The 10,846-nt window shown below is 39.8% G+C and overlaps 1 protein-coding gene across 1 annotated transcript; it reads left to right on the forward strand.

The window, feature by feature from the left end:
* The first annotated feature begins 1,128 nt into the window (after positions 1 to 1,128).
* On the forward strand, positions 1,129 to 9,937 carry pdk2a (pyruvate dehydrogenase kinase 2a). The gene is made up of 11 exons (XM_026178076.1): positions 1,129 to 1,372; positions 2,044 to 2,185; positions 2,720 to 2,791; positions 2,930 to 3,114; positions 4,526 to 4,615; positions 4,702 to 4,779; positions 5,242 to 5,318; positions 5,408 to 5,506; positions 8,381 to 8,491; positions 8,824 to 8,937; positions 9,132 to 9,937. The coding sequence occupies exons 1-11, from the start codon at positions 1,255 to 1,257 to the stop codon at positions 9,273 to 9,275; spliced, it is 1,230 nt and encodes a 409-aa protein (XP_026033861.1). The 5' UTR covers positions 1,129 to 1,254; the 3' UTR covers positions 9,276 to 9,937.
* Positions 9,938 to 10,846: the final 909 nt, after the last annotated feature.

The raw sequence follows: 10,846 nt of genomic DNA on the forward strand, positions 1-10,846 counted from the left end.
CGTCTTTGCATGTTCTACATATACTGTCAGCTCTTGTTCTGAAGGTTATTATATCTAAGTAAAACTAAACTAAAAGGCTTTTAGTTAATACGAATTAGACTAAACAAGGAATATTGTGCACATGTAAACCCCAAGTAAGATAAATGACAAAATATGCTATTTTAGTCTCAGCTTTAGCTTTAGTCAGAACAACACATCCAGCACATATCTATTCAGACTCACATGTTTACTGAGAGTGCTTGAGTTGTAGCATAATACCTGTTCTGAACTTCTTAATTGTAAGCTGCAAATAAATATAGTAATTAATGAAATTGGTGAATCGGTGTTGAAACCAAATGAAAAAACAAAACTACATTAACTATGCTCACGTTTTAACTTTTGTAAGTTAGGTAGCTGGACCGGCCAGCTACCTAGCCTGACCTGTTTCCCCATTGTGATGTTTGTGTATTGTATGTATGGTCGGCAAGGTCAGTCTCTCAATTGCCCCTTGGGGATTCAGAAGTTAAGTCTTCTGAATCTGAATGAACTTTTGTATGTTGCATGGCAGCAGGAGGCAAAGCCTGAGACATGTTGAGACATGTACTTCTGCTTTCATACAAAATAAAGTCTTGGGTTTTTTTAAATGTTTTAAATTGACATTAAACACACCTTTTATGTATTGGCCTTAAAGTGAACAGGCTGGTTATTTTGTTTCAATTTTACGCAATTTATGGTTTCGGTGTAGCTCCAGTTTCTCTGGGTTCCCCAAACAAAGATGGTGGTTCTTCCTACTGGTGATTCTTGTGATTCCACCCAAAATACTATTCAGGGGCTTGTAAGCATTGCAAAGATGGCCAACAAGCAGTAAGCATGGCTTCCAGAAGAGGAATAATATTAGTTTAGGGTTTATTGTTGTTTATTGTGTTTGTGTTAGCGTTTTTATGACTAAAACCACTTGATAAACGTGTTAATTTATTTATATATTAGTTCAGCTTGGGGAACTGAGGAAGAATTTAGGAAGAATTTCGAAAGTTGGGGCCTCTGAGTTTGCTAGAGTGGAAGAACCCAAACTCACTAAGCCCGCCTCCTCCTCTTCTGATTGGCCAGCCTGGAGAGTAAATTAGAATTCCCACTCTCCCATTGGCTGGAGAATCCTACATCTCCGCTGCTGCCTCCCTTGTTTTCATACTACAGCATGAAAACACCTTCAGTGGTTTGGAGTAGCTTAGCTTTGGAACCTGTTTCTGAGTAGACTCGGGACCTCACAGAGCAACAATGAAGTTCGTTCGGTTTATCATGAAAAACGCCGCCGTGGCCAGCGCGCCGCAACACATCGAGCATTTCTCGAAATTCTCTCCTTCACCCCTCTCCATGAAGCAGTTTCTCGATTTCGGTGAGTATTGATCCTCGCTAATGTTGTTGCTGGTTTGTTTTTGTGACAATGGGGGGTTACGTGACCTATGTGGCGTCAGCTGCGAAGACGTGACCACAGATGTACCACCGTTTCGTGACCAAATGTCCCGTGGCCATGCATGCTTGCACGGCTCTGCATCTGCTCTGCAGTGTTTGCAGAAACATGGTGCTCATTTTTGCTAGTGTTGCGTCAGACGTGGGCCTATCACTGTGTGCATTATAGTATATGTTTTTAATTTTCTCACCACTATGAACTGCTAATAAAGACTTTATGATGTGCAGACTATCACGCGTTTTGTGCAAAGGGATTGCAAGTCTCGACACAGATGTTAACATACGAATATTAATTTTCTATTATTGTTGTTATTATTATTATTGTTGTTGTTGTTATTATTATCGCTGTTATTTTTTTATTTATTTTTTATCCATCTGACTTTAATTTTGTTGGATTAAAGTTAGTTTAAAAATTACCCACCGTTATGCATACAGTTGTTTATTCCAGTCAGCAATTAAAAAAAAAAAAAAATTTCTCTAAATGTCTCAAATTCGCACAAAGTCCTTCTTACTAACATTTAAGACATTAAAAAAACTTCTGAATGAGTATTTTTCTCCGGATCATCTAGTCAGTACATCTGTTTGTCCCCAATTCAGGTTCCATTAATGCCTGTGAAAAGACGTCCTTTGCTTTTCTGAGGCAGGAGCTTCCAGTAAGGCTCTCAAATATCATGAAGGAGATTAACTTGCTCCCTGACAAACTGCTCACAACTCCATCTGTGAAAATGGTGCAGGGCTGGTAAGTTGAATGGGGTTTATTGATTAATATGATCCAAGTAATCAAATGTATTTAGTTGCTTTTTATATTGTAAATGTATTTATTCAGCAGAAACATTTTCTAAAACAAAAGAGCAGCTTATTACAGTTAGTGTCTGTCAGCCTCCAGTGTTTTAAGCATATTTGATGCCAGCTTTTATCTTCTGTCTAGTCACAGTCACAGCTGTTGACTTGTTTATTGCCAGTTTATCCCCCCCCCCCCCATCGTGCTCAGAATTACAAAGCCCCCTATCTGACCAAGCTGTACTCCTTCCAACTAGGGCTGCGCTGGTGAGTGTGAGGCGGAGACGTTAGAGTTGAACTTTACCCTAGTTTCTCCTCACATGTCACGTGACTGTTGTTTTCAAGGCTGCCGTTTCTGCTGTTTCCCTTTATGAGGAGTGGGCTGTGATCTGTATATGTGCCATAAACAAAGTTTTTCTTAAAGAATTGAGGACTTAGCAGTTTCTCTTGTATTTTGCAGCACATGTTAACATGTTTTATCTTATATTTTCAGGTATGTCCAGAGTTTAATGGAGCTCCTTGAGTTCCTGGACAAGAATCCTGATGATCACAAAGTCCTTGGAGAGTAAGTTTCTCATTCTTATGGGTGTTTTCATGTTTTGTAATGAAACATGACCTTTGTGTTCTCCCAAGTGCCTTCATCCCTTTCAGTGTGATACTGCCCAAACCCCTGATGCAGGATGTCTTTGTCATTCCTCCCCAGGTTTGTTGATACCTTAGTTACCATCAGAAACAGACACAATGATGTGGTTCCCACCATGGCCCAGGGTGTCATAGAATACAAAGAGGCCTTCCCCCAGGATGTGGCCACCAACCAGAACATCCAGTACTTTCTGGATCGCTTCTACATGAGCCGCATCTCAATCCGGATGCTCATCAACCAGCACAGTGAGTAACATTTGAATTTTTTATTTATTTATTTTAATTCACCGTACCTTTATTGTCAGTGTGTTGTTGTTGGATATCATTGAATGCCGTCAGGGAATCATCACATGAAGAGCATGGCCAGCTAGAAATTAGCTTAAATTGTTTACATGCTAGAATTTCTTTTCTTCTGATCAGGTTATGAAAAAGCTTATGAAAATCTAATTTGATTCTGCCGTGTTTAATCTTTTGACCATTTCATTCTGTGTGGGCTTTTAAACAAATTACAGTCTTAATGGGCTCCACACAAACTTAGGCACCGAAAAGAAGAAATGCTGCACCGACTGCTGTGCTTGTATATGATGCAGCGTTCATTGCACAATTACAAGCTGATGTAAATGTACTGATGAGTCATCACATGGATGGATTTGGTGCCGCAAGCCTCCCATTTGGAGCAGAATTCTGAAAGCAAAATTGCTCACATTTTTCTGTTTTAGGCAAAAGAGTGAATGGCTTTACATTTTTCCGACTGATACGCCCCATTTTCCTTCTTTTTGCCTGTTGTCCCTGTGACAAGTGCTGATAACACTCCCATGTCAACAGCAGATGGTTGCTCTGGCATGATGTTATGCTCTTCAGACTTCTGTTTTGTTATTGAGAGCTTGTGGAGGTATCATCAGCCATGTGGAACAAAGACAGGTGATGCATATCACTGATCTGATAGTTTAGATTTTCAAAATCACTGTTGCGTAAAGGAAAGCATTTATGCTTTATTAACTGCACAACTCTTCTTGAGAAACACTTTTAACACGTATGCAGGTTTCTGCATCTCATAGCAGCATATTGTGCTCCTCAGTGGTATTTTTAGCATGTGTTCCCAAGTGTCTGACTTGATGCGTGTTTTTCATTTTCTGTCATTTATATGCTGTTGTGGTGGTAAATGATCATAGTAAACACAGCCAATGTTTCAAATAATAAGGGCACCATATGTTCTAAGTAATCACTGTGTTCAACACAGTTCAGCTCTTCTTCAGTCTTTATGATATCAAAGAAAGGGGATATATGGGTGTCCCAGATACGCATAATATACAAGCTGTATATAATTTATGTTTCATAAAAAATGGGCTGAGGGGTTGCATCAAGGCTGATAATAAGATAAATAAGGATTATTTTGAGCTGTGAATCATGCAAAGCTGATCTACTAGAGTATAACAGTTATATTATAGAGCTGGCATGAACATAATATGACCCCCTTTGAGTTTTTTTTTCTAATATATGTATTAATAAGTAGCACTATTAAAACAACAGAAAATAGTTGTACTTCTTCATTATCTTTGCATCAAAACCAAGCTGTGTATAGTATTTGTAGTTTTTAGTTAAACGTGTATCTCAGTGGTCCGTTTGCAGAAGATTCCCTGTTTTCTTATTTCTACAGCCCTGATTTTTGACGGTACCACCAATCCGGTTCACCCAAACACCATTGGAAGCATTGATCCTCACTGTAAAGTTGGAGATGTAGTCCAGGGTAAATATACAATATGGTTGAATCTGAATTTTGTTTGTCCCTTTGTTTTTTGTTTTCGGTGACATGCTCTCCCTTTATATTCACAGATGCCTTCGGAAGTGCCAAGATGCTTTGTGATCAGTACTACCTCTGTGCCCCTGATGTGATACTTCAGGAGATGAATCGTAAGTTACAGAATTTAGGAATTCTGGAAGTCTGTCCTGCGGCCCATATTGACCCTTTAGCGTTAAATTTACCCAGGTGTGAAAAATCTTTTAAGGTAATCATGCAAACAGCCTCAAGGGTAAAAGTCATTGCAGTGCAATGAAGTGGTTTCAGTAAAGCACAAATAGACCCCGGGCCTCCAGTATGTATGCACAGTATGAGTGGTTTTATGTAAGAGAGCATGATGGATCCGAGAGGGCTCTAAATATAGCAGAGAGTCTGATTTGATGGCTAAGCGGGCCTAGCTGACCACATCAGGCAGTATTGACACACAGACCTTTTCCTCTCCATCCTCACAAAGCGTAAAACCAGAGTGCAGCAGAGTAATTGCCACTAATGGAAATCATCCATGAGTGGTTAGAATAATGAATTGTAAATGAAGTGGATAAAATAAATACTTCTTTTTTTTTCCTTCTGTGCAGTGAAGAAGACAAATCATCCAGTAACGATTGTTTATGTGCCATCTCACCTTTATCACATGCTGTTTGAGCTCTTCAAGGTAGGAGACCCAGTTTTGAATATGTGCATGTTCAACTCAATATTCCTGAACATCTTGAAAATTTATTTTATTGTCTTAAATATTTATAGAATGCTATGAGGGCCACGATAGAGACTCATGAGAGCAGCAGGAACCTTCCACCTATTAAAGTCATGGTCTCTCTTGGGGATGAAGATTTGACGATTAAGGTGAGTTGCAATCTTAAAAAAATAAAGGGACAATTCATCCTGACCTCCAATTTTCCTCCATGTAGACTGGTTGTTGTCAGTTGCTCGATTCTGGAGATGGTGATTGTACAGATTGCTCAGAGTTTAAAAAGAAATAATAAGAAAAATAAATAAAAAATCCTATTTAACCCTTTAAAACCGGTCTGAGCGGGCACGCTCCGTTTTGCCTAACTATTTTTAAATCCCGGTAGCTCTGCAACCACGTGAGCTAGCACAATAATTTTTTTTGCATATGATTCCAGAGGAGTTGTACTTACATCTTATGCCATCAGCTTGTCCTAGGTCACAGTTTCCTTCCACACATATCTTTGCAAAAACTGCATAAAAATCACTTGCAGCAATAAAAACATAATATTCCAGAAAAACGCTTTGCCGATCCGATCAGCTGTTTGTAACACTTCCTACGTCCATTAGCGTGAACTATCACATGTCCGCCATGTCCTGCCCGAAACCGGAAGTGACGTCACTTTCGCAGAAATGTAGTTTTTTTTACCATCAAGGCCTCATGAGCCTATACTGGTGTTGTTAAAAGTTATGTTTGACTTTCTGTGTCGTTTCTGGGATGCTTAGGACACATATTGCACTGCTGGAAATAGTTTATTTTGATGCAGATGCTGCTTTTTTGCAAATTTGCACTATAATATTTATTTTCGTTTTTCCTGCAGTGTATAGAAATTGGTGTATTTCAAAAATAAAACTATGAAGACACTCAAAATAAATTTCCTGTGGTGGGAAACTAGTTTGCAACTTTTTTGTATTTACAGTTTTGAGGGATAAGCCTCTTAAATTTCTCTAACTAGAAATATATGTTAAAAAAACAAAAATGATTTTCAATTTTATTTATTTATTTTTTTTCCTTGCACTTCTTTGCAATTTATGTAATTACTATGCACTTAATGCATGCATATCATTAAAACTTAGGCTATAATGGTTGTATTGATGTATAGCAACTTGAAATACTCCCAAAAATGGCACTACAGCATGTAAAAAATATAAGATAAGCTCTGGTGGAATTGGTTCTATGGTAGGTCTTAAAGGGTTAAAACACCAGGCCTCCAGGTAAAATGTGCATTCCCCAACCAGCTGACCAGCGTTTGGCCTCCTTATGATTGCCCCAAAAGTTAATTCTGTTCATCTGGACGTAGCGTTTTCAGTGGGAGAAACGTTTCCCCAACCTTATAAACAACACATTTGCGTGATGACTGAAACAAGTACCATGACTAACAATGGGCTGTGGGGTCAGTTCCTGATCATTAATATGCAAATTTTCATGACCATTGATCAATTGTCATTGGGTAATGGTCATGAGTACCACTCGCAGAGAAGTTTGGTTAAAATGGTACTCACTGTCATTGATCTAAAGGCATGAAAATTTGCATATTAATGATGAAGAAACTCACCTCACAGCCCATTGTTAGTCAGTAGTGCTAGTTTCAGTCTAGTTTTCAGGGTTGGATGATTGAGCGTGCATCAGATTGATGTCAACTTTTTTGCAAACACTCGCCATTTACGTTCTGAGCTGCAGTGAAGCTTGAAAACGTGCAACACAAAACTTCTGAGTAAAAGTTGCACCTTTTGAAATGTTTTGGTTGCAGGGGTTTGCCTTCAAAGTAAAAGTAATCTCCATTTCTGGTTTGTCCCACATTTCAGTTTCACTGCATCATGGCAAGTTGTTTTTAAGTTTGTGTAGACAAATGGACGTCTTCCAGGTGAACTACTGGTGACTGGGCCAGTCTGGTAGGAACCTCTGAGTAAGTGTCATTTAGGTGCAAGCAAAGGCAGGCGTCTCGGCACCTATGATCCCCAAAATTGGGCACCTCAGATCAAAATGATCTAAATGGATCACTGGCACTGGGGGGGAAATGGTGTGATTTCAGGGGTGCATAAATTGGACCAATTTTATGGGTATATTTGGTAAATCCAGAAATTTTTAATAGTAACTCAGTACCTCAAAATTAAATGATTAAAAAGTGCTCAAATCTGCACAGCATACCTGTGTTCAGCCCCACTCTGGATTCAGATAACATCCTTAATGTGGTGGGAAAGCGAAAGATCAAACGACATCCTTGATGTGAACTTGGTCTTGTTCTACATGCATTCATGCAGGTTACTTCAAGGAGTTTCCTCCCATAGTGTTCTAACATATTAACAGCAGCTGGATTAAAGGGTTTAAATTGCCTGTAGGAGTCAACAGGAGCGTAGGTGGTTTTTATTTTTGTGAACAAGCACATATAAAGCAAGGTTAATGAAGCTTGTAAAGGCAAAATTATTTCACCACACTGATCCTGTTTATTGCTGTCGTTGCACCCATTTAGTATTTATTGCATTAATAATACAGGGATATCCCACACGGTACAAAGCGTGCATCTGATTTCAAAGCTAAACTTACCTCTCCTTTTGTCATGTCCACCCAGCGCTTTCTCTAAACATGTTATGTAATGACTTCACCCTCAATTAAGCACAGTGCCTACTGGCACGCAGAGCTACTAAGCTCTGATAAGATTAGCACCATGGGCTGTGTGCATTCATACTCACAGAGCCTATAAATCTTGACTTTATGCCCATGTGTCAACAAAACACTGTCGAGGCTTCTTGTGCCCGACTAGCTTGACTATAAGTGACATACTATAATAAACAAAAACTTATTGGTCTTTAACAGTTTGTGAATTAAATGGCAGAATCTGCACTTGAAATTAGACACAAACATAAGACACTCGGCTTCCACCCTTATATTGAAGCCGAGTGTTCATGACAGGCAGGCCCGTCTCTCTTCAGCTCTGTCCAAGCACCTCACATCATTCTCTATTTTTACCCCCTGCCCGTGCTGTGCTGTAGGTGAGCGACAAGGGTGGCGGTGTCCCATTTCGTAGGATTGAGAACCTTTTCAGCTACATGTACTCTACTGCTCCGGCTCCACAAATAGGAGACCAGAAACGGCCTCCACTGGTAAGTAAAAGTAAAGCCTAAGAAGTTGATCATTAACAGCTTTGCACAAACAACAAACTGTTTATTCAGCAGGTCTAAAGGGTGCCGTTATGAGCACCACATTCTCTTTGGTTGCCTTTCTTTATAGCCTCCAAGCGTTTTGTTGCTTACTTAGTCATTTAAAGTTTGAAGCACTGGACTAATATTGTTGTTTTTCTGAAAAAGCCATTGACCTTCAGTCACAATACAAACTTGACAAAAGATCTGTTTGTTCCATGGATGAGCAGTGCTGCTTTCAGTGTGACAGAACAAAGCCTTCTTAAACCCTTGATCTCCCTCGTCTCTCTGTACAGGCTGGCTTCGGCTACGGTCTGCCCATTTCTCGTCTCTACGCCAAGTACTTCCAGGGGGACTTGCAGCTCTACTCCATGGAGGGCTATGGCACAGACGCTGTCATCTACTTGAAGGTGAGCCAGGCAGGGTGATCATGCATGAAACTGTGACAAGAAGCCGGCAGTTTGAAAGTCTGGAGCGCATAACAAATAGAAGCTGCCCTGTGCCATGCCTTTTGTTAAACACAAAACCGACTCTGCAGACCTGTGGAACTGGTGTAGGTAAGACAGGACATTTGTAATTACATCCTGTCGTCTTGTCCCTCCAGGCGCTGTCCACAGACTCCATCGAAAGGCTGCCAGTGTACAACAAAACTGCTCTGAAGAACTACAAAATGAGCCAAGAGGCTGACGACTGGTGTGTACCCAGCAAAGAGCCGCTAGATCTGAGCAGCTATAAGGTGACCAAGTGAAAACCTCTTCTGGGCAGTACAATGAAGCCTCCAGAATACGTCTTCATATCCCGTGTCATCTTCTGCCAACAAGATGGGAACCAGACTTTGTTTTTTTTCACTCTGAGAATCCTCTTCAGACTAGAGCAGGCATAAGTAGCCTTTTTAATTTCAGCCTGTTTTTTTTAGCAGTAGCTCGTTAATGCTTTCTGCATCCGTTATCCTTTTCATGAGAAAATGCACACATCAGAAATGGCTACTAACAGGAAATGCATTACAATCACCTCTCAAACTTTGGTGAAGTCGCTCCAGTGTTGCTGAACTACACTCGGTATCGGTCGAGAGTGTGAGGTGACGTCCTCGAGGAAGAGACGGGCGGCCGGGGATAATGCAGCATGTTGCGGGTGATTTTAAAAACGTAGATTATGACTGATTTCATACAGTAATGCTGTTGAAGACTTTTCTATTAAAAGTCTTTACAGCTGTTTAATAAGGGACATGTGGAGGTGTTCAGTTAACAGGAAGCGCCTGTTGTTCAGCCTTATCACAGCAATTTCACCCAAAGGATCACTTTATTCGAATACTTGAAGTATTTAAACTAATACTGGTGTTGCACATTGTTACATTTCTGCTGTACTGTAATGCTGTTTCGTGTGTAAATTTGAACAAATGTTTGACTCTGAGCAAGTTTTGTGCATGCATTTCTTTTTTCTTTAAAAAAAAAAGTAATCGCAGTATTCCCACTAACATCAGTTTTTTGTGGACCAGGCTGAATGTAATCCACTCTCTTTCTGGGTGTTGTTTTGCATTAATTGCAGTGAAAAGAACAGTACATGATATAATCTACAGGACACACAGTTCTCTCTGACGTACAACAGTAAGCTACAGTATCGTTTGCCTGCCTTGGTGGGTGGTTTAATGCTTTGTGACAGTTCAATGGAGGCAATTGTTATTAAACTTCATCGGATGTCGTGTTTAAACTCTCTACCATCTTGTGATCCAGCAAGGCAGGGGCAGATCTTTTGTTGTAATGTGCCATATGAGAACAAAATGCCCTGTTGCATATGAACAGTTATGTTTTGTTGTTGTTGTGTGTGTGTGTTGTTTTTTTTTTTTTGTTTTGTTTTGTTTTTTTTAATGATTTAAATCCATCTTAATCATACAGTATGTACAGAATTGTTTTTATAGCTACACTTTTTTGCAGCTGAAAATATTGTAAATACTGTAAATGCGATCCAAATGACAATAAAACAGCAAACAGTTTAAAGTGTTACTCTTCTGTTCTATTTTTTTATTTTAATGTCATCTGCAGTCGGTTAATTAAGCGTACAGAAGTGATTATATCAATCAGTGGATGGTCCCTAGGGTGCAGCTGATTACAGCTGTGGGGGATGAAAGGAGAAGTGATTAGGGAAAGAAACAAAAGTAGAGTTTTGCCGCCCGGTGTCACCGGGTCTCCTCTAAAGATGGAGATGAGGTCAAGTTCAGTAACTCTACCCTGTAGACATTCCACCACGTGACCCTCATGCGCCAAAGAAATCTCACCACGTACGTGACCGATCAGGACTTTACGTCTAGTTATTTCCACTCAG

The sequence above is a fragment of the Astatotilapia calliptera genome, chromosome 8, assembly GCF_900246225.1.
Source record: "Astatotilapia calliptera chromosome 8, fAstCal1.2, whole genome shotgun sequence".
Lineage (NCBI taxonomy): Eukaryota > Metazoa > Chordata > Actinopteri > Cichliformes > Cichlidae > Astatotilapia > Astatotilapia calliptera.